Here is a 24,562-nt window from a genome sequence, read left to right on the forward strand (position 1 = left end):
GATATTTAGTCACGCTTATATCGTAACGATACTCACGATATTTTATCGATACTTAATCACAATATTTATTCATGATTGTATCATGCGTTTGATCGTGATATATCACAAGGATATTTGAATATTCCGTGCCCCATTACTCACAATAGTATACCATTTTACATGTGAACTTTTATCACGATTATATCGTTCATTTGATCACTATATTTAATCTTGATTATAATGTTTCATCACAATATTTAAATCGCAATTATATCATTCATTTATTGTGATACTTAATACAAATGAACTGCAGCAGAACATGGATTCTAGATGGATTAATATTTTTACACACACTGGTCAGAAACGTCTTTTATGTATGGCATTTATTGATTTAACAATAAAACTGAGGTTATACAGCATAATTTATAGGAAAACTGAAAAAAATATTATAAATTTATATTTAACTCTCACTGAGACTCACTTCTGAAACCAGCAGAATGGTTTTTGAAGACATTCTAAGATAAAGCTCTGTATTGAATCAGCCTGCCTCAAGTTCAGAATGCTTTCACAAATCACTTCTGCCTTAATTTCTCAAATGTGTAACACTATAAAAAAAAAAAAGAAAGTAAACAAACATTTAACCAAACCTTCCACCCAGCTCCAACACAAAAGCCCTTTACAGTTCACCTCAACTTTGTGAGGTTAACAGATCCCAGGTCAATGCTCATGTTGCAAGCATGATCTGAAATGGGGTTTCTCATTTGAGAATCTCCCGCTTGGCTTTTCCTTCCAAATTCTTGCTTTATTCATTAATAACAGTTCATCTCCAGATCAAGCCCTGAGAAACGTGATCCTCTTATCCTTCAGCTTCAGACAATGGTTACAATAGCAGCTTCAGTTGGTTCATGGTAGTCCTTGCAGCCTTTTACACCAGAAGACGAGGAGGAGGAGTAGCAGTGGGTGGGCAGCAGTCATGGCTACAATCAGGCTGATTACTTGGCATTTTTTTCCACCACGGTTTGGCATCGTGGACAGAGGCAGTCTGGCTCATCTGATGTGTAGCGCCGACATCTCGGGCATCGCGACAGAGCAGTGGGCATCGCTGCTATGCTGTATGAGCTTTCCTCACGGATCATGCCTCCTGCAAAAACCACAGATCAGCAGATTTTATCAATTGGGTTTCTACAGTAAAGCAAGGCTAACAGTTACTAGTAACTGTATCGTGTTACATACTGTATTTGTTGATGCTCCAATGTACTCAAAGCTATTTTATTTTAATGTTTAGGGGTAAAATCAACTCTGAGGGGTTTGAATCAACTCTGAGCTCAGCCAAATTGCGTCAAAATTGAGCCAAATTGAGACAGCCAAATTGCGTCACGCTATAATCTTGTCATTTTCACACATGCTATTACACTGTAGACTGTTTTGTATCAAGCAGTGTTTCTATTGCTCTGAAGTGCATTCACATTTCAACCGCAAAGTGTTTATGCTTTTATGTTAGATGTCTGATCTAGACAAACTAAACAGAGAAAATGAACCAATTACGTAATCAACACAGATCGTAAAACATCCCACCTTCCAGGTTGATGAGGAAGTTCCCCGTGCTTGTGATGGCATCAGATGGCAAATCTCGTGGGAGAGAGCTTGTCAGAGTGGTGCGCGAGGTCATCATGAGCTCTGTCAGCTGAGAGCAGGTGGAAGTGGGCTCCTCTTGAAGAGACTGACAGAGAAAATCAACAGAAAAAATGAAGCAGTGGCAAATAAATGAAGAGCAGCATTTCTGGGTCAATTTCATAGCAATAAGGACATTTGCTACAGTTATTTTATTTTGGATTAATCTGTCACATACTCATGCACAGGTTTAATCTCTTTCTTATACACACACACAAAAAAAAAACTGGCCAAGCAACAAGACTTCTTGGTCACATGCGTACAGTCACGACACGTTGTTATGGTATTTTTAGTACAGTATACATAATATATTGTATTTTTAAATGCGTTTTTTTTATTTAATAATACATTTGCTGTTTATTTTAGTTCAGTCTTAATTTTGTGAACATTTTTTCTTCAGCTTTTATAGATGTTTAGTAATTAGAGTAAACCACATGACTAGAGTAAAGTTTAGAGTAAAGTTTGCACAGCTTATATTAATTTTGAAAACCTCTTGATAATAAAAATAACTGTATGAACAAACAATGAGCCCAAAACCATACAAATGCAACAAATAAAACTGAAATCTTTATATTACAGATCACACGCTATATGTAGACAAACTTGTCTTGATTACATTTTTTAGGCAAATGAAGCTAGAATGCATTTTATATTTATATAGAAAAGATGTATTTGTTTTGTGTTTGTCAGCACCATCTATTATTATTTCTCTAAACAGCTACAAGATTTTCTGCTACAGAATGAGTGTTTATGAACTCAAAAAAAACCTTTATTTCAGTGTTTTTAGTGACTGTTGTTGGTTTCGGTTTTCGTTTTGTTGTGAATTTGCCATTTTATTTCAGTTAACGATAATGGTTTTTTTTCAGACTTCAGTTTTCTTTAACTAAAATAACCTTTTCTAAATCTACAACTTAGTCACTCAAATGCTTTTAAACAGGTTTCAGATAAAGCTCTATATTTTTTCTCTTATACTGCCACCTACTGATGAAATTCAGAAATTTGTGCTAGTAAGAAGCAAGGTTATAACGGTTTAGAATTTTTAGTTTTGGATTTTATTTGTTTTGTTTTTATTTCGTTTAGATTTTTTGTTTTCAAATTTAGTTCGTTTTAATGACTTTTTAGAGGGAGATTTACTAGTTTTCGATTTTATATTTTGAAATTGCTTCGTTTTAGTTTAGCTTTTATTAGTTTCGGTATTAGTTTTAGTTTTTTTGTTTGTTGTTGTATGATATAAACACAACCAAAGATAGGCTACATGTTTTGACACAAGAGCACTATAATATCTACCCATCCTCAAATTCACATACAACAGCACACAAGATAGCAGCCTTAAGTAAAATATGTGCAAGGCTGCTTATGAGGTTAGATACACAGTAGTGATGAGAAGTTTGGATCTTTAACGCAATACGGATATTTTGTGTCAATCTTCCCATGTTAGAACTCAACATATGTTGTCAGCAAGCCTTATTTCAGTCCGTTAAAACATCATGATCTGAAAAGTTTCATACAATTACGTTTTGCAACCCAACTGAAGCATGATTCACTTATTTAAATTCCATTACGACTTTCTGTTATGAAATAAACTTACGTTTTGCCAGATCCTTTCATTTAAACCCTCGGTTTACCCGTGCTGTTTGTGTTCGGTTCACTTAATCACGTATGCGCAGTATTAGCAGTTCACCGCTTAAATCTGATCTCTGTGTTCTGTTCTAATAGCTAAATAACTCTGGAAATTGGTTTATTTCGAGTCAGAGGTGGGTATCAGGCATGTTCAGAAAGTAAGTTGTTGGATGTGCTTATCGTTACTGGAGACGAGAATAGTTACATATGATTCAGTTCGATTTGGTGAACTAGTTCAACCAGTTCACCTAGAAGATCATCCGGTTATAAAGAAGGATTCGCGATCACTAAAATAGAAATAAAACCCATCATTGGGCACAAATGTGTTAAATGAATACTTTTAAATGTCTGCTCGGGTCGTATTTAAAGTTGCCGTGCTGCTGTAGTGTCCACTCATGGTTTTTGTCGCGGGTACAACAGCGAGGATGACTGGAGGATCAGCTTGATCTGGCCAATGGCATGAGGATTACAGACTCTGAGACGCCGTACCGGTCAAACACCTGTCATATAACTGGCAGAGCGGAGCAAATAGATTTACTTCTAAAAGGCTTACAGTCTGTATTAAATACATTTACAAGGACAAAAACAAAGGATGTTTTTTTTTCTATAATTTTAGTTAAAGCTAGTTTTGTTTATACACAATACAGTTTCCGTTTTCATTAACTATAATAACCTTGGTGAACAAGCCTTAAAATCCTCAACATACCTCCATGAGCTCAAAGAACAGGCCGGGTTCAATGGAAATGACGAGGTCAAACTCGGCAGCATTTCGTCCTGGAATAGACGACAGGAAAGAGTCTCTAATAGCACATGCGCCCTCCACTGCTTCCTCCAGTCCTGGTTTTCTCCACACAGGACTGGTGTTAATCCAGCCGCTCCGAAACAAAGTGTTCCCCTCTACAGACGGAGAGACGCATCACAATGAAACAAACACTCTGCAGCAGACGTACAGCAGCATCATTTCCAGCACAGAAACCGCAAGCATACCGTCATGTCCAGGAGCGTGCAGGTACACCTCCTCAGCAAGGTGAGGGAGGACAGGAGCGATAGAGCGACTCACTCCATCCAGAATCTCCTCCAGGACTGTCTGACATGACCGCCGGCCAACAGAGTCCTCTGGGTCACAATATAGCCTGAGAGAAAGAGGAAAAGGGAGATTGATTTGCTATAGAAAAAAAAAAAAAAAAAGGATTTAGAGGAAGTTTGGTTACCGATCTTTGATGATGCTGAAATAGAAGTTGGATAATTCTCTAGCGGTGAAGGATTGCAGCAGACGGATGACAAGGCCATAGTTGAACTCACTGTAAGCATCGGTTACCTAGAACACAAAGAGACACTCATGATAATCCTGCTGACAATAATAGTAAATAAAAATAGATAAAACATTGATTGGAGAATTAAATTGAGCGTGTATTACCTACAATCTTATTAAAGATGCAACAAACAGCTTAGGAAAATGTAAAGGAGCAAGGAATGTGTGAGACATAATGTAATACTAATGTTTTAACAATGTTCAAACATCATATTACAACACAGTTGGAATGACTCTATGAAATATTTAAATACTGTATTACTACATGAGCAAGAGTGCTATTTTCACTTTTGATATCATTTTATTATTATTAACAAACAAGTAAATATACTGACTTTGAGGCTTCTTTAAAAAAGACACCCAGAATCCTTATAAATTATTTTGCTGTTGTTACTATAATGTAATGTAATAAAGTATAATGTTATTATAACGTAATGTAATCTGACGCTCAACCTTATTTGAGACCCTTGATTTAGTGTGTTAAAGAGCCCATATTATACATGAAATAGGGTCATATTTAGGTTGTAAGGGTCTCCAACAACAGTCTAATATGCATGCAAGGTCATAAAACACTTTCATGGTCTTATAATCTGCATTTATTTTTACCTAATTATCCCAACGACTCCCATATGAATCGTCCAGCGATTCATTTGTTCCCAACCCCCTCCTCAGCGCGAAGCTAATCTGCGCTGATTGGACCGATGACAGCCTGCTGCGATTGGTCGACAGTGACAGGCTTCAGCACGAGAGTGAAATGCCCAGCTGGTAATCAACTATATAAAAGTAGTCACAGTGCATACACGCTTCATAGTGTAAGGCTTTTTTCACACACACACACACACACACAACCCTCCTCAGAAGAACTGGGGGAAGCAACGCGAGTCTCTCTCTCTCTCTCTCTCTCTCTCTCTCTCTCTCTCTCTCTCACACACACACAACGCTCCTCAGAAGAACTAGGGAAAGCGACGCGAGTCTCTCTCTCTCTCTCTCTCTCTCTCTCTCTCTCTCTCTCTCTCTCACACACACAACGCTCCTCAGAAAAACTAGGGAAAGCGACGCGAGTCTCTCTCTCTCTCTCTCTCTCTCTCTCTCTCTCTCTCACACACACACACAACGCTCCTCAGAAGAACTAGGGAAAGCCACGCGAGTCTCTCTCTCACACACACACACACACACAACGCTCCTCAGAAGAACTAGGGAAAGCCACGCGAGTCTCTCTCTCACACACACACACACAACGCTCCTTAGAAAAACTAGGGAAAGCGACGCGAGTCTCTCTCTCTCTCTCTCTCTCTCTCTCTCTCTCTCTCTCTCTCTCTCTCTCTCACACACACACAGCTAGCTTACGATCGCCATAGCAACGACATACGGCAGTGGAACGCGAGCTCACAAAAGCTTTTAACGTTAAATCCGTAAACAAAGCGGCCTAATGACTCGTTATCAAGACGACTCGTTTGAAGCACTATGAGTCGACTCTTTTATAGATGAATCAATAGTTTTAAACACTGTGCACTTTCAGATTTAAGCCTTAGCTGGATATTTCACTTCCCTTAGAGCTGTGGTACACACTACATGGAAGGGCATTTTCAAAAACCCATAATATGGGCTCTTTAACATCAAGACTGACCTTCATGCTGAACTCTCGGAGCAGATGCAGCATGTACTGGTCAATGTAGTGCATTTGTTTGGAGTCCACAGCCTGAGAACGAGGATCAAAGCCCTGGAGATTGCCTAAGAGAAACTTCAGTGTGTTTCTCAGCTGGAGAGAGAAGAGCAGGTGATTGAGCAGGCATTTGAATGTAACCTCTAGTGGTGTACAATACATATAGTCTACAATACTATCACGATTACTGTTTAACATTGTGTGAGCTGACAAAGTTTGTCATTCGCTTTGCAAAAAACAAAAGCATTCATTGTGAATGCAACAATTTAATAATACAATGTTTTTGCTTTTTATGATAGCGTGATCCTTGCTCAATAAAGGTACTTCTTTCTTTCAAGTAACGCCTTATTACACTGGCATCTTTTGTTGTCATCGATTAGCACAACCAAAAATCAATGTGAGCACACTAATGTGCAATATGCAAACAACAGCATCATTTAAAAATAACAATAATAATAGGTTTGACGCACCTTGTAAAAACTAGCTAAGTGTTAAAAACTGAAGCAACGAGATTGGTCCTTTTATTCACATTCCCTGAGTTGCTGAAGTTACAGTAAAACACAACTAGGTACAGTTGATGGTCAAGCACAGTCTAGCCGAGCACTAATACTTTTGGAAAATGTGGTCTTCATTTTAAGTGATTCAATAATGAGTTTTATTTCACTTCATTTTCTTTCATAGCTTGTAATGTTTCACTGAAAGAAATGTTGAACCAGATGATTTTAGTGGAGAAGATAAATAAACAAGAAAAAAGCATGAGAGTAACCTCTGCCATAAAACAAGTGCGAGTCAGAAACAAAGTTGCACCTGTCTGTGAGTGAGTTTGCACATTCAGTTGTCTCACTGCCAGTAAAAATAAATAAATAAATAATAAAAAAATTTGTGTGTGTATATATATATATATATAGATAAAATGTGTTTGTAAATTAGTGTAGCATCTAGAAAAACGCTGACACTAAAGCAGGTCGCACATCAGAAGCGCCGCGCCACACAGCACCATACATTTCATAGTTCTAAACATGGTTTCTATCAGGGTACACACACCAGCACTGCAAGTCGGCGGCTGTCCGCAGAGACCCAGCCATGACTCAGGACACTGTCGCGCCATCTGAATAGTTTAATTTAAAATAGCATGCGAATGTGCGCGTCTGGTGTGCGATATTTTCAACTGTCATGTGCATGCCGTGCCGCATTCGGTGTGTGACGGCCTTAAGTGTATAAATCATCCATGCTATTACAGAACCTCTTTTTGGATTCACAATTTGCATTAACAAATTAACAGGCAGCAAAATAATGCATCAGTCTATGCACTATGACATGTCTCAGACCTTGTTGATGCTGTCTTTAGCTGCGTTCAGTGCATTCGGTCCGATCTGAACCTCAGAAAAGACATTGGACTCTGCAACCCACCATCTCAAAACATCAGCACCATATGGAGGAGAAACAGACGAGTCCTGAAAGAGAGAGAGAAAATAAAGTTTCAAAGATCTGACTAGATGACATAATATGAATCTAAAACACTGATCGATCCTACTTACCTTCCCCCCATTAATAACCACATCTGGGTCCACCACGTTGCCTATGGACTTAGACATTTTCTCTCCTTTCTCACTCACGGCAAACCCATGAACAACTAGAGCTCTGAGGAAAACAAACATAAATACATTGACTGACCATTTAGATAAGTGTATTTTCAGCAAACCGTTTGTATGACTCACTTGTAAGGAGCTTTATTCCGCACAGCTACACTGGTGAGGAGAGATGACTGAAACCAGCCGCCGATTTGATCTTTCCCCTCCACATACGAGTCTGCACGTGGGTCTGATTCTGAAAGAGAGAGCAAGATTACACTACAACACAATAAAACACACCAGAGGAGTCCAGACAGGCAAATAACACAATTCTTGAGGAACCAGATTTTATGCACATTTTTAGGAAGCGCTTTTTGACGACTCACCTGGTAGTACAGCGGCCCATGAAGCCCCACTGTCAAACCAGATATCCAGGACATCTTCACCCCGCACATAATCAGACACTGAACTTCCTTTACTCTGACAAACATGTAAACAATTGATTTTTAAAATTGAGTTGAACAAATGTTTTTAAAATTGATTAAATGATATATCATTGAAGAGCAATTCAGCATATTAGCAGGGCCCTAGAGTCTGACCTAATTTCTTAATGGTGCGACTAAAAACAATCTGAGGTGCGACCAGCCATTCAAGGGCAAAAATAAATAAAAATATATTGTAAAAAGTCTCCACCTCTGACTCGTGGTTCAACATACACACACAAGGCCCATATCGTGGTTTTTAAACCAATCAGAGACAGTAAAGGGCGGCAGTAAGTTACCTTTCTTGTAAAATTGTGCTTTAAATAACAAACTTTATGTTGACCAGATTGTTAGTTAATCATTTACAAGTCAATACTGACTTTATGGATAGCTATTTAAAAAAAACTTGGTGAATAAAAACTGAGGTGATAAATGTGATGCAGTCAAAAATGTGGGTGTATCTAACCTTGTGCCTAACTTTAGGTGCACCATTGCAAAAAGTTAGTCTAGAGTCCTGTATTAGAATGATTTCTAAAGGACAAGGTAGCACTGAAGACTGGAGTAATGGCCAGTGAGCTTCAGTAAAAGACATTCTATATGAGTTCACACCAAATGCAAATGTTCTCATTCACAGTAGTCAATTGCATACAAATGTGCAAATGACATGCGTGAATTGTATACCGCAAACCCACAGAATTTGCCTCAATCATCAAAAAAGTCTTCAAAAAAATCAACTTGAGCAGAAAATCCAAGTGAGAGGAGTAATCTAGAGCGAGTGATGTGATCTGCTTGCTTTCTTCATGTTTGGTGTTAATCCAGAATTTTATTTCTAATAATAACACTTGACAATATTACTATTTTAACTTTTTTTAATCAAAAAATGTACTTGTGGTGAGCATATGAACCTTGCTTAAACACTTTTTTAAACAAATGCCAAATATTTGAATGGTTGTGTATGAAAAATGTACCTTCTGAAGAACGTCTGGTGTCAGAAACGTCTCCACTGGCTCCGTCCACCAGCTGTCGCTCCCCTTCTCAGAGAAAACTTTAGCGATGTGGCTCACTGAATGTCTGAGAAAAACAAGGAACTGTTTTGCTTGTACTTTAGGATGTTTTTAAATCTGTTGATTAAGTGTGTGTGTGTAATAACAGTGTAAGTGTATCTACTTGTTTAAAAGCGGCTCCCCAGTCTCTTTATGGTAGAACACTGGGATAGGGACGCCCCAGCTCCTCTGTCGAGATATACACCAGTATGTTCTTCTGTCCAACATTGACATCAAGCTGGACCTCGCAGATTCCGGTATCACACGCACTTTCTGCAAGGCATCCTACACACAAAAAATCATACATTATTTTAAGGAGAAAAGCTTTTTTTATTATTATTTAACTGGAAACATTAGAAAATCTATTTTATTGAACAAAGTCACACAGTACTAGACTTTTGAATGACTAGCTAAAAGAAGAAAAAGTCAGTTACGAAACAAACACTGTATTTTGTGCATGAGTGTTTTTTCTGTCTCTCTCTTCTTGACCTGCCACTTTCACATTTAGGTACCGCCTACAATTGGAGCACTATTGGCTGACAGGACTGCCAATCATAATCAACCATGTGACGACTCGTATTCTCTCTCTGCCAATCACGATCGATGCAGAGCCCTTTAAATCAGAAGCAGCAACGGGAAGAGATCAGCTACTGTTGTTTGAGGTTTGGCGTGTTGTCTGTTTTGTGGTGTCTGTATGTTTTTAGCTTGGTACTAATGCTGACTTTTTGCACATTTTAGCCCGCTAAAGCTCCATTCAAAACAGACAAGGGAGACCTGGAACAGTATAGTAAGTGACATGACATACATACCTTGCCCGCTGGCTTTAGTTAGAGTAAGTTCAGGGCGCATCTGCGCTGAAGACTTTTTCTTCTCATATTGTTATTTTCTTATTTAGAGGATTGGGAGGAGATTATGGGGATATTTTTTTGTTTTATTTCTTTCTTTGATTTTCTAGCACAACTTTCAGTTCCCTGACCCATTTGTCTTGGTTTTTTAAATGTAATATTTTATTATTATTGTTTTTACAAATTGTAAATATATGGTTTGTCGGAGCAATAAATCTTTTGGGGTGCCAACTTGTTGTTCTGTGTTTCTCTTGGCACCTTACAGCATTAATTTATTCCTTTGGTCATCTCAATTTTACTCCTTTTAAATTCCTATACATATTTCCATCAAGTGTTGTAAGTCAGAAATGTCTGTGCATGTATGTATGTATGTATGTATGTATGTATGTTTATATATATATATATATATATATATATATATATATATATATATATATATATATATATATATATATATATATATATGTATATATTTGTGTTCCTTAAAGATTCCCAGCTCCTTAAATAAATAAATAAATAAATAAATAAATAAATAAATACGTACGTAGGTACATATACATATATATATATATATATATATATATATATATATATATATATATATATATAATACATAATATAATACATATCTGTTCTTCTGGTACTTTTGTCACATTATTCACAATTTCAGTTGTGTTTTAAGGGATTGTTTTTAGTACAGAATCTCCCACAAAGCACAATGGAGTTGCTTTATTTATTATACCAGGTTGTTGTTTTTTTTGTGATATTTGGCAACACTTCACTGGAAATTCGAAACAAAAGAACGGGCTCTCATTTGAGAGAAAGAGGTTTGTCTCACCTTTGCTTTGTCTTTGAGGGTGGCAGTATTAATAAACCACTGTTTACTGGCTCGGATCACGACTGGCTGTTTGGTCCTCCAGTCATACGGGTAACTGTGCACACAGTCCTCCTCCTTCACCACTGCGCCCGCCGCCTGCAGCACTGAAATTACTGCCCACACATCACATTAGTTACAATTACAATCAAACATATTCATTTCACATCACACTGTCTCACATCAGCTCTTTGCACCATCTCTCTCACCTGCAGCATTGCCTTCATCCATCACAGATTTATTCTGCAGTTCAGCTCCAGCAAGTTCTGTAAACCTGCCCTCCTCATCCACCATGCACTCCTACAGAGAGATAGCTCATTTACAAATCACAACAACAGCAACCTTACTTCATTTGTACTGTTCTTTTAGGGATTGATTTACACACATTTTTCTTTGGCATGACATGATGTGCAAATAATAGACAAAACACAGTCATCTTTACCCAAAGTTAAGGATTTTAACAGTAAAATAAATAAATAAATAAATACATAAATAAATGCTAGTTGGATTGCAAACATAAACTAATAATTTAATTGAACCACTTAATGACTAAACGCAATGACATATATTTACATAATGACTGAAGTAATAATGACTAATAACACACAGACATGTCAATAGCAATATAGTTAATATAGTAATATGGGTATATTTAATAAAAGTAAATATAGCAATAGTAAATGTGAGCAAATTGTTTGTTATTGTATGTGTGCTATTTATTTTTTCCAAATGCACTTAGGATATTGTGTATACTATATTAATGAACATCAGGACAACATCTGCTCATAAATATCCATGACATGCACTAGCTGAGTTAGGTGATATTTCAGTTCATTTAAGATAATTCATGATCTGATAATATGAATCACAATTGATGTAACACAACAAAATTGAACACAAAATAAAAAAGCACTACACACTAAAGGCATTTACAGGAGTAGACCTAATGGATTATTGATTAATCAATCTTCAGTTAATGGATCTGGCATCCCTAGTTGTTATATACAGGTGTGAGTCACATACTACTGGCAGATTGAAGTGTGTGGCAACGCTGTAGTCATCCATGCCATGGGCTGGAGCTGTATGGACCAATCCTGTTCCCTTAGTCATGGTCACATGACTAGCTGGAAGCAAAGGTACTTCTTTTGAAGGCATTGTGGGATGCTGACAGACTCCACCTTCAAGATCTGTCCCTAGAGATGAGTGAAAGTGAGAGGTTTAGGCCACATTACTAAACATGTTCTAAACAATAAAAGTGGATCTACCTGCAAATGTGACCAAACTCTCCAGATTTGTCTTCAGTAAAGAGGAGAGGCTGTTTATTCGCTCTGTGGCCACTAGCAGGAGCTGCTCATTATCAGCTCGCTTCACTACAGAATACCTAAAGAAGAAAAAACATGACAATTAACTCATGGCTGCCAACACTCATGTTTTTCTAAGAAGGGTCCTGTATCTCCCGCTTTGTTATTTCCCCCAAAAAACTCCCGTGATTCATATGATACTGCTCCCACAGCCTCTGCTCCTAAACATTGGTACAGTGAACACATGTACAACACTTCTGTACGGAAATGTAAAGTAATGAGTAATCCCTCACTTTATCAATGTCAAATCAGCTTGTTTATCCAGGCCCCTTTTTACAGCGTTGTACGACAGAATTTCGTATACTCAAACTAGTGTGACCAAGGACTAAATCATATGATTTCCCACTCAAAAACCACAGGTGTGTGACTTACTGTACTTTGGGCATATAACAAACTGCCTGATTGGCTGGAATAGTCCATGGTTGAGTCGTCCATATCAGCGCAGACACATGGCTCAAACCTTCTCAAGCACAGACAAAGACACAGGTATCAGAAATGGAAAGTAATTCTCAGTTTGTGTCTGTGGCCTATGTAAAGCGACTGATGGCAAAACACACACACCTGCTTTTGCTGCGAGTTTAGCTGGCAGGGTGAGCAGGGGGAAAGTGATGTACAGAGAACGGCTCACATGTTCTGGATTATACTCAAGCTCAGCTTCTGCAAGCGCCGTCCTTCACAGAGAAAAAGGAATAAAACATCCAGTCTACATGTCTGTTAACGTTATTAAAGGTCTTTAGGGGAGGCGGTAAACACTGAGCCTTTTCTTACCTGGACGACGGTGACCAGAAAACAGGCTTATAGTCCTGATAAATTAAGCCCTGTACTCAAAGAGAGAGACACAGGTAAAGTGAGAAACTTTTTAAGGACATCAGGACATTTGCACCACATTTCAAAATCTTAAGATCAGAAAGGGTAAAAAATTGTAATTTAAATACTTTATTATTAAACTTATTAAATGTTTTAAATTATCACTTTATTTATTTTGCAATGATTTTTACTGATACATGAGACATTTATGTTCCAAAAGACATTTTAAAGCAAAAATGTTCAATTCAAATTTCTCTTTATTAAAGAATTCTGGAATGTATCATGCATCTAAATGTTAAATAGTTTTTTTTTCATCCTTTTGTGAACAATTGCTTAAGTACTTGCTTAATACTAAGCTGTGTTAAACAGGAAACATTTATGAATACCTTGTTGTGCATCTCCTGGAAGACCTTGAGCTGGGCTGCTTCATATTTCCCATCAAAAGTGTAATAACAGTTGTCCCAGTCGGCCATCACACCCCAGCGCTGGAAAGCAGCCCGCTGTCGAGATATGGCCTTCTCTGCAAACTCACGCGCTAACAGGAGAGAGACACAGACAGTTCATTATTGATCATATTAGATCAGATGGTGCATATTCTTTAAATAAACTTCTATGGTTTAGACTTTTTTGTTAACAAAAATGCCAGACTACACTTTCAAAAACAGGTATCATCTTGGGGTAAAGGTCATAGTATGCAACAATGCAAAAAAAAATAGTGGTTCAAAGATGAACTTTTTCACATGCAGTTGTATAGAGAGCAAACAGAACATACTTTTTTTACAAGTTGTGAATCCTCTTTTGTTTTTAGATAATTATCACTTTAAAAAAATGTTGCAAGCTGGGAACAACCCACCATAGGCTAAACTGGTTATTTTTTTTAATTGCAAGTGAATGACAGAGGAACGGAAATATTTGAAGACATCCGCATCCAAATAAATAAAAGTTTGTTTTTACATAATGTACTTGTGTATATTACATATATTTATTATTACATATATTTATTATGTATTTGTGATACACACATACATAAGATAGAACTGTACAAAACTATTTTGTTACAGATATTTAAATGTATATAGAATTTTTATAAAATCCATATATTTTACATCTAAATATAAAGAAACCTTTTCTCACAGTGCACACTTACATTATGTCAAAACAAACTTTTATTTTGGATGTGATCAATCACAATTCATTTTTGCCCAGCACTAATTTATAGTTAAAAATACATAAATAAATACTCCTTATAAAGGGTAGCACTGTCGCCTCATAGCAAGAAGGTCGCTGGTTCGAGCCTCGGGTGGATCAATTGGCATTTCTGTTTGGAGTTTGCATGTTTTCTCCATGTTCCCTTGGGTTTCCCCGACAAATCCAAAGATAGGCGAGTTGGGGATAGGTGAATTGGGTAAGCTAAAATTGTCCATAGTGTATGTGTGTGAATGAGTGTGTATGGATGTTTCCCAGTGATGGGTTGCAGCTGGAAGGGCATCCGCTGCGTAAAACATATGCTGGATAAGTTGTTGGTTTATTCCGCTGTGGTGACCCCAAATTAATATAGAGACTAAGCCAAAAAGAAAATGAATGAATGAATAAATGCATGCATGACCTCCTGACCTTTCTGTCTGATCTGGACAGGAGTCAGCTCATTGGTTCCCAGGTCTCCCAGCGCTTTGAGTTCAATGGGCAGCCCATGACAATCCCAGCCAGGCACATAGTGCACCTGCCTGCCTCTCAGCACCTCAAAACGGTTGCGGATGTCTTTGAGAATCTGCAGGAAAGATTAATAGTTGATGCTGATGGCATTTAATGAAGAATCTCATATCTGTGTGGTTACATTTAGGGTAACGGACATAACATAATAAAAAAGTATAAGAAGAAAATTAAATGATGTAGATCCAGGAACATCTACATACAGTATGTGTGTGATTGTGAAGTGACAGGTACCTTATTGAGCGCATGCCCAACATGAGGGTCCCCATTGGCATACGGTGGACCATCATGAAGACAGTACTCCTTCTTAGCCTTTTTCTCTCGCTGCCATGTGTACAGCTGGTCAAAACCACATTTCTACAGAAACACACAAGAAAACTCAAACTCCAACACAAGACAAGTGAGCCTAGTCTCAAAGTGTGTGGCTTTAAAGACTTATAACGGCAAATATCACCTTATTGTTGCTGTTGTGTTTTTAGTAGCATTAGTAAACGTTTAGTTTTATATTCACATATTCTGACTTTCTCCTTAAGAACATCACTTCAGTTTTTGGTTATATCTATCTCCCCTTGCCTACTGATTGCCATTATTGGGATTTGTCCCATTTTGTATAATCTTACAAAAATACAATCTGATTGCATAGCTTTTACTGCGCTCCTGGCCAAATGACTAATATTGCTTAGGTGGAAGAATCCGAAACCTCTAACCCAAACACATTGGATCCGTGATGTCCTCTTCTTCCTAAAGTTGGAAAAAAATAGACTGTAAAAGTCCATCTAACCAGTTTTAAGAAATTTTGGCACCCATTTAGAAAATATATCCAAGAACATATTTTATAGCCAAACATAGATCAAGTGTTTGCTCCAGCAAACTGATTCTGTTTCTTTCCCAAGTTCTAAGTAGTGTATTGTGTGATACAGACTGTACAATTGTAGTTTTTGTTAAGCCACATTATTATTTATCTTTTATTTGTTGGTGTGTTTTTTCTTTTATTTTAATGTATGCCCTTAAGTTGATACAATCCATACTTTGTAAAATATAATTGTTTTTGTCTATCTAATTGTTTTTGTCTATCTTGGCCATTAGATAAATAATTTGTTTTTTTTTTATAATAATAGCACATCAGTAATATATTCTTTGTAAATTCTAAATAAGCACATTATATTAGCAGCCAATGCCAATCAAAGTGCAGCACTGTTCACAGTGTAATGTGCTGGTGTTGTTTTGAAGTCATACATCAGACCGAATATTCAAAGTAGCGTGGTAAACATTATAGGGACCCTGTCATAAGTTGTGACTGCTCAAAAATTAACTAATGTGCGAACATAAAACCAACTTTACCTCAAACAGTAAATGACAAGCTCGGTCACTCACCTGCTGGATCTTTATCTCTTGCTCCAGGAGGCTCGGCCCGTTCACTTTCATGGGGAAGTCAGTGCGTGGCAGCAGAACGGTGTTTCGGTACCGGCCCGCCGCGTCCCCGGAGCACAGACAGCGCAGTCCCCATCGCGCCACACCGCCGAAACCTGCTGCCGAACGCCGAACCAGCAGCATGAGGAACCCTGATAGGCGAGTTTCACACCGGGATGAGAGTTTGTTGTGGGATGTGACCTCCTCCTCCTCCGCATGGGCGGCACTCGTTCTCTACCGGAACGATAAAAGCGACGTACCACGACGGAAGGTGCAAAGAGACAAACTTGCACATAAACGAAAACGCTTTGCGCTTGTCAGTGCGGATTTGAAACGCAAGAGGGCGCTGTAGGGTCGCTAAAAGGTCCGAAGTAGGAAAATATTTTAAAGGGCACCTATGAGGTAAAGTATGATGAAAATCATCTTTTGTAAGCTGTTTGAACAGAACTGTATGTAGGAACTATGTACAGAACTAAGTGTGTATATTGGGGTGATATAAAGACAATAAGTCTCTTTTTAAAAAATTCCTGACGTTAAAAAAGGATCCAAATCCCTCCTGTTTTGAGGCCCACCGCAACGTGATGTAGAAGTGTGGTTTCCCAGGCCCCTGAATTGATTGACAGTCCTGTATTAACATGTCTCTAGTAACGCAAATCTGATCCGACTTTGAGTTGAAACTCTACAAACACATTCTGGAGACACAAAATACTTATCTTAAATCTTTAAGGGGTAAAACAGTTGTCCTTTGGCTCGAATATTATACTAACAAACCATACATCAATGGAAAGCCTATTCATTACACGTGTTTTTATTGTCCAGGGTCACCTACAACAATTTCTGTCATTTAGTGCGACAGTGTCCTATGGTGTGAGTCATGAAATAACCGCATGTTGTATTTATCTCAAAATATCTTAAAATAACAGTTGTGTATTGCAGTAGGGGATATATAATCAGCACTCATCCTAAAATTATATAATTTTCAGTAGTTTTGAAAAGACAGCAACGTTTGTCTTGTATTTACTGAAGATGTCCAACAAGTCCGGCTAGTCATAAAATAAAAATAAAGCTATTCATATTTTTATATAAAATAAACAGCACCATATAATGATATACATCCAGCAATGAAGATCAATCACTCTCATGCCATTTGTACATCTTTAAAACCTCCTGCTGTCACACCATGGGACACATTTATGGTACAGTTCAGTAAAATGTAAAAACAAGTCACATTACTTAGTGCTAAAAGATGTTGATGGGGCAGAAGCTCCAAAAATACATTTACATAATTGGGCCCTTTTCCATAAATCCTCTCCCCTGTTAGTTATCTCTGATCTACAATTCTCAGTCTAACAGACAGGGCGGTGCTTATAACTTAAGTGTCCAGTCTGTGTATAACTCCACACTCACCCTCGGTCCAGCACAGAACTTCACTGGAAGAACACAACACAGCATTAACAATGAATAAATTATGGATTTTGTGTTTCATGGTGCTGATCATGAGCAAACCATTTTCAACTAAGGTAGGCACTGCTTTTCATTAATCTTAAAAGTACAATAAGGGATTTGTTTCACTCATTTGTAAACTGTGTTCCTATTTTACTCAAGTGTAAATAGAATGTGTAGATCTACAGACTGCTCCAGAAATGTTTATTTTTTTATCTGTGATGCTGTAAAGTGACTGCTTCATGTCTGATGTAGGAGAGTGATCAGAGGTCAAGTGGGAACACTGTCCCATCAACCAGCACATCCACTAACTCCAGTGCTGTAGGATTGGGTCCTGTGCCCAAAACACTGTACCTTCTGTTCCCTGCTGCCACCCTGGGCTTCATCCACAGCAGATCCTGAACATTCACCGAAGATGAGCAACAACGAGGGAGTGGTAAAATGGACAGTCATTGACACACAGAGCACAAATCTGCAAGACAGAACACAGCACAGCTCAAAGGATTTTTAACTAATGAAAATAAGTATTCCTCCAAGAAGGATTATCTGGTTATGCTCAATAGCAACTTCTCTTGGAAGAGCCCCTCTCTCCTTTATGCTTTATATGAATGAAGTTTAGCAGGGTAAAGAACTCCCCTACTTAAATCAGTATAATCACTGCATTTGAAAGATTCTGTTTCTCGAATGGCATTATGTGTATTAATGTAATTGATTGGCCAGTGTGTCTGTATGCATAATAAAACTGCTAAATGCCTGCGTGTATGTCATCTTTTTTATGTGTTAAAAGTGATTATTCATTCAAAAATGCTAATTCTGACATTGTTTACTCTCCATTTACTTGTTCCAAACCCATTAGAGTTTCTCTCTTCTGTTAAACGCAAAAGAAGATAGTTTGAATAATGCTGAAAACCTGTAACCATTAACTATTAGTTTTGCCTACTGTAAATGTCCGTGGTTACAGGTTTTCTTCAAAATATTTTCTTTTGTCTTTCATTCATTTGTCTTCGGGTTAGTCTCTATTTTAGAGGTCACCACAGCGGAATGAACCACCAACTTCTCTTGTGAACAGAAAAAAGAAAGAAAGTCATGTAGGTTTGGAACCACTTAAGGGTGAGTAAATAGTAATTAATTTTTTAGGTGAACTATTCCTTTAATTTGATCTCAAACACTTAAAAAATAAAGCTTGTAAAAAGATGTTACAAGCTTTCGCGTCCAAAGAACCTTTCAGTTAAGAGTTCAACCTGTTTATTCATTGTGTGAAGAAGAATTTAATAACCTAAGAACCGTTCTTGGAATGGAAAGACTCCACTTAAGTTAAAGGTTCTTCATAGAAGCATTGATGCCAATTCATTTCTAAAAGAGAGTAACAGAGTTTTATTGCAGCGGAAAAGAGTAGCATGTAGTGTATTTGACAAGCTCTGCCTTAGACTGAGAGGATGATGCTCCTCCTGAACAGTGGGCAGGTGTTTAACACGTCACACATCAGTCAGTTAGAATAAAACTCCCGCCCGTCACCCATCACCGACTACACTTTTTCCGCCCCACTGAAAACATCTCGACAAGAAACCAGCAGGAAAATGAATCAAATTTTGACATTGTGCCTTGGGATGCTGCTTTTAACCTTACCTTTCTCAACCGCCGAGGTAGGCACTGTTATTTCCAAACTCATTAGTCTTTGATTTTTTTGTTTAATTTATTCATATTAAAGAAACTTTGATACATTACTTATTAACTGAATGTGAATGCAAAACGTAAATTATTGATTCCAGTTCCCTTTAAATTAAGTAATTAGAATTTTGGTTCATTTTAATTTGGGGCATTTGTTAAATTGGACTCTTGGCTACTTCACCAAAACTGAAAATTCAGCCATCAATCACACATTCTCCACTTGTTCCAAATCTGGCTGAGTTTCTTTTTTCAGTTGAACACAAAAGAAGATATACTGAAGAATGTTAGAAAAAAACAGCCATTGTCTTCTTTTTAATAGTATTTTTCCTACTATAGATATCAATGGCTGCAGGTTACCAACATTCTTCAGAATATCTAGTTTTGGGCTCAACAGAAAAAAAAAATGTGAATAGTTTAGAATCACTAGAGTGTGAGTAAATGGTGAGGACATAATTGGGTGAATAACTGATTATTCATCATAAAGCATTACAAATGTAATAACAGTGCATTTTTAGGCACCTCATCAAAATAACTTTAAACTGATGTACATTACAAATGAAAAAGGCAGGTAACCTAAAACAAAACAAAAGAACAATATATATATATATATATATATATATATATATATATATATATATATATATAAAATCTGCAACCTTGCTTTATAAAAGCCAGATGTCCTTTAGGGTAACAACTGCACATTTTTTTCTTAATAGTGGACATAAAAATGATCTTATGATTATGTTTATTCTGACTTTGTGTAGGAGACAAAATCAGACTTGCAACAGCCAAAGAGCAACAACACTGCCACCGGTGCTGCAGGACTGGAAGTGTTGCCCACCATGCTGTGTTTACTGATTCCAGCTGCCACCCTCGGCTTTATGCACTGAATTGGCTAGAGTCTTTCGACGCAACCCTGAAAAGATGGACCGCCAGTCACACGAGCAAGCTTTTCCCAAGTTCTGGAAGACACAAATAAAGAAAGATGCCACAGCCATTAAAATTAGAAGTTGATTTTGTTTGTTTGTTTTTAATATTTAAGAAAAAAAAACAGCTTTAGAAGGACAACACCCAACAAAGGCACACGGATGGACTCTGTTGCCCCATTTATTGACAATACCCATCAGCTTGTTCAAATTTAAACATGATAATTCAGTTCTACAATATTTTTGGTTTGATTGTGAATGAGTTGTAATGATGAAGAATCTGTCTATATGCACAAATAAAGGGGATGATTGTACATGTTTGAGTGTCCTATTTTATTCAAATGCATATACTGTCAAACATGCTGCAGGAAAGCAAAAGCAACAACAACATCAACAACAACAATAATAATAATAATAATAATAATTAGAAAAGCTATAAAAGAAATTCAAATTTTCTGTGAAGTTTATGGACCTTTAATGAAACCCAAAATCACAACAAAAAGAACAACTTAAAAATAAAGGCAAAACACACATAGCGTTTTATTTATTTGTTGTTGTTTTGTTTTACTGTATAATTTCTGTAACATTCTCGAGAGACTATAGTGTGGTCTCAGTTTTTAAACATATATCATATCTTTTTGGCACACATGTTAAGAGGAAGGAAAGGGCGAATTTCAGCTTAACATTGAATAAGTTAATAAGCCTGTCAATTGAAACTGAATGACAGTAAATAAGCAGTCATATTATCAAGCTATAGCTCATTCAAATCCTTGCGCAAAGATTTAAAAAGATTCAACTAAATTTGACGATAAAGATAAAAGTATTTCAATATATATATATGAAGTCATAATTATTAAATTCCCTTTGGATTTTTTTTTGTTTTTCTTTTTTTAAATATTTCCCAAATGATGTTTAACAGAGCAAGGAAATTTTCACAGTATGTCTGATAATATTTTTTCTTCTGGAGAAAGTCTTGTTTTTTATTTCGGCTAGAATAAAAGCTATTTTTAATTTTTGAAAAAACATTTTAAGGTCAAAATTATTAGCCCTTTAAGCTTTAATTTTTTTCGACCAACCATTGTTATACAATAACTTGCCTAATTACCTAATTTTATAGAAAGATATGTAGTATAATATTATTATAAAAAACCGTCTCTCCTTTAAACAGAAATTGGGGAAAAATAAATAAACAGGGGGGGGGGGGGGTAATGAATCAGAGATGCTAATAATTCTGACTTCAACTGTATATATAGGCCTTAGCCAGGAAGAACGGACCATATGATGCTGAAAACAATGCACACCCAAAGTGATGATAAACATAGTACAGATCATGTGCGCAAGTCACCACAGAACCAGAAATAATGTATTAGAACCACTTGAATACAACACAGAATGCTATACTTTTTATATGAAGGGGGCTAGAAGAAGAGTTAACTAGATTCAGTACTCTAGGAACTTAACTGTCACATAAGCAATACAATCAAACAGCTCTAGCCAATCTGATAAATAAACAAAATGCTATTTACTATTCTTTAAAAAAAAGGGGGAGGAGCTGCATGAAATGCCTTACCCTGTTTTCACAATTCAGTAGAAATATGTTGAATAAAGCTGCAAGTTTCAAGGAACTTCAAAGGAAAATATTGTATTCATAAAATCGTCAACGCAGTGCTCACAACACATTTCTGAACGTGTCTACTATGTATCTGCATTTGTTCTTTTTAAACATGGCAAAGCCTAATTTAGGGCAAAAACCTAAAAATACTGTAGTATGCTATTTTTACCCTATTGTTTGTCACATTTGGCTATTTGCTTGTAAGCTTTAAGAAGCTTTGATAACTTAAATCATTTGGCGCACTGAAATGAACTGTAATGTGGAACTACTTTAGTCATGCATAGAACGTTCACCACTCCCCTCTTAGTCTATTATATCAAATTGTTTTGTGTAAATGTAATAATACGTTTACTATCTTTCTAAATGAACATCCGCTATATAAGAACTTTCAAGATCACTGATCACTTCTACCAAAACCCAAAACAGGGAACTAGCTTCATCTATTTTAAGTGCAACTCTGAGAAACACAACATTTGTCACTTCATATGAGGTTAAGGACATGCAGTCATCCCTTCTGAGGTGACAGCAGACCTCTCTTTCAACATTTTCAAGACATAGCCTACTTGAGATGTTTGATCAATAAACGAGTCTTTATTCTCTCCGAGTACCTTGGCTCATTTAAAGTCATTTCACGTCTGTGTTGTTCCTTGTAATGATGACATATAGGGGCCCAAACCTAATCACACCATGTTAAATATTTATGCAAAACATCATACCTGGGCTGCTCATAAACAGGTGACAACGTGGAATCATTTGCAGTGTGTTTGACCCCTGAAATGATTATTAAAAAATAGTAAAATCAATAAATTACCTAATTCACTGTAAAAAATATTAGATGTTAAGTTGAATCAAATTCATTTTGGTCATGTCGATTTACATTGATTTAAAACATCAAGTTCAATCTTGCATAGGCTTGTCGTGACTTTTTGATCATATTCTATAGTGTTCAGGGTTATTATGGCAGACAAAATAAAACTAAAAACGCGGTTGTTACTTGAAATATTGAAAAAAGAATAGACAAAAATTTACTTACAGTGCTCAGCATATATAAGTACACCATTCACTAATCTATCTTTTAAATTCATATGTTTAATCGGAAGCTATACAATATTATATTTGCGCATGTATATTAGATTAGTCAGTACTGAAGCCAAATCTGGAGGTAATCTAACAAAATAACTTACAATAACAGTCCAAAAACTAGTACACCCAAATTTATATGTTATAGAAACATATCAAATACAAATTTTTAAAAAGAGAAAAAATTAAGAGAAGTAAAAAATATGAAAAATTTGTTGAAATTTTGTAGGTTGTATATTTTATTTTTTGCAATGTTTTGTTTGAATTTAATTGTATTATCTTTCAATTTCTAAATATGTTTGGTGACTAAAATATTATTCTAATAAATATATCTGTTTAATAAATCTGTTTTGTTTAAATGCACCAAAATACATCGCCTATATTCACTGAGAAATTAATCCAAATATTCATTTTTAAAATAGGGTGTGCTCAATAATGCTAAGTACTGTTTAATTAAAATATAGAAATACAAATTAACATACAAATGTAAACTACTGACATACATAAAAAGAAGCAAAAGAATAATAATAAAAAAGCACAACTAAATTACCAGAACTTTACCATAACTTAACACAAACACAACAAGTGTTGATACTTTCATCTAGAACTATAACAAGTCTAATAACTGAATACAGCTAAATAATAAAATATAAATTAGACAATAGGAAAATAACATTAACAAGTAATAAAATAAGAAAAATGATACAGAAATATGTAGAAAACAAACTAATAATGATGACAAAAACACATTAAAGCTAAATTGAATACATGGCTTTATATAAAACGCCTATAAAATAATAAAACAACACTTCTAGATTGAACTCGCAGATTCTGCTGCTTTACACATAGATACTTGAGTACATATAAACAAAATTCATATGATACCCATTGCCTGATAACGGAAACAGGTTATGTGTGACATTGATCATGTATTATCTTACAGGTCCTTGTATAATAAATAATATCAATAGTCACAGAATGACACATTCAAAGAGAAAAGGTACAAATGTTAATCTATTATTATCACCATCATCATTATTATGATCTTAAGGGAAAATGATCTTTTAACATTGTGTGTGTTCAAAGCAAATGAAGTCAGCATGTTCTGAAAAGCTCTTCACATGTAACCAGAACAATAAGGGTGTTTTGTCCCTGATCAGAGAGCAGCTGCTTCACCCCCCTGTGCACCTCAGAGCAGGAAGTGCCAGTCACCTTCCCTCTTTCTGTCTGTTGTGTAAACGCAAACGCTGTTTCTGTAGACTGAAGCTATCAGTCAAGAGCCATTCTGAGTGTTGCCACACACTTTCTTCATCAATCTACTATAGCTCACCCAAATAATAGGAAATTCTAGTTGTATAAATGATCGAAAAAAAACCTCCCTCATCTCTTTTTTATACATTAATATTTCCACTAACATGAACAAACAACGAACAATATATTAATGACAGGATTTATTAATGTTTGCTAAAGTTAATTAATGAAAAT

At 36.3% G+C, this 24,562-nt stretch overlaps 1 protein-coding gene and 1 long non-coding RNA gene across 3 annotated transcripts; one reads left to right on the top strand and one right to left on the bottom strand.

The window, feature by feature from the left end:
* Nucleotides 1-345: 345 nt before the first annotated feature.
* On the bottom strand, nucleotides 346-16,605 carry iars2 (isoleucyl-tRNA synthetase 2, mitochondrial). Of its 2 annotated transcripts, none has more exons than XM_056477026.1 (23): nucleotides 16,313-16,605; nucleotides 15,173-15,295; nucleotides 14,843-14,996; nucleotides 13,615-13,763; nucleotides 13,190-13,239; nucleotides 12,983-13,092; nucleotides 12,794-12,881; nucleotides 12,326-12,441; nucleotides 12,084-12,253; nucleotides 11,270-11,360; nucleotides 11,025-11,176; nucleotides 9,466-9,626; nucleotides 9,267-9,369; nucleotides 8,203-8,296; nucleotides 7,964-8,072; nucleotides 7,784-7,886; nucleotides 7,574-7,699; nucleotides 6,210-6,341; nucleotides 4,482-4,588; nucleotides 4,258-4,403; nucleotides 3,977-4,167; nucleotides 1,555-1,699; nucleotides 346-1,120 (listed from the first exon to the last, which is right to left on the bottom strand). In XM_056477026.1, the coding sequence occupies exons 1-23, from the start codon at nucleotides 16,490-16,492 to the stop codon at nucleotides 972-974; spliced, it is 2,949 nt and encodes a 982-aa protein (XP_056333001.1). In that variant the 5' UTR covers nucleotides 16,493-16,605; the 3' UTR covers nucleotides 346-971. The 2 variants fall into 2 exon arrangements, with proteins under 2 accessions (XP_056333001.1, XP_056333000.1); XM_056477025.1 differs by having other exon boundaries at nucleotides 12,794-12,884.
* A 1,100-nt stretch (nucleotides 16,606-17,705) lies between these two features.
* Nucleotides 17,706-18,545, top strand: LOC130244822 (uncharacterized). Its single transcript, XR_008839257.1, has 2 exons — nucleotides 17,706-17,868; nucleotides 18,047-18,545. It is a non-coding gene; the product is annotated as an uncharacterized LOC130244822 (long non-coding RNA).
* Nucleotides 18,546-24,562: the final 6,017 nt, after the last annotated feature.

This window comes from Danio aesculapii, chromosome 17 (genome assembly GCF_903798145.1).
Source record: "Danio aesculapii chromosome 17, fDanAes4.1, whole genome shotgun sequence".
NCBI classification, from domain to species: Eukaryota; Metazoa; Chordata; class Actinopteri; order Cypriniformes; family Danionidae; genus Danio; species Danio aesculapii.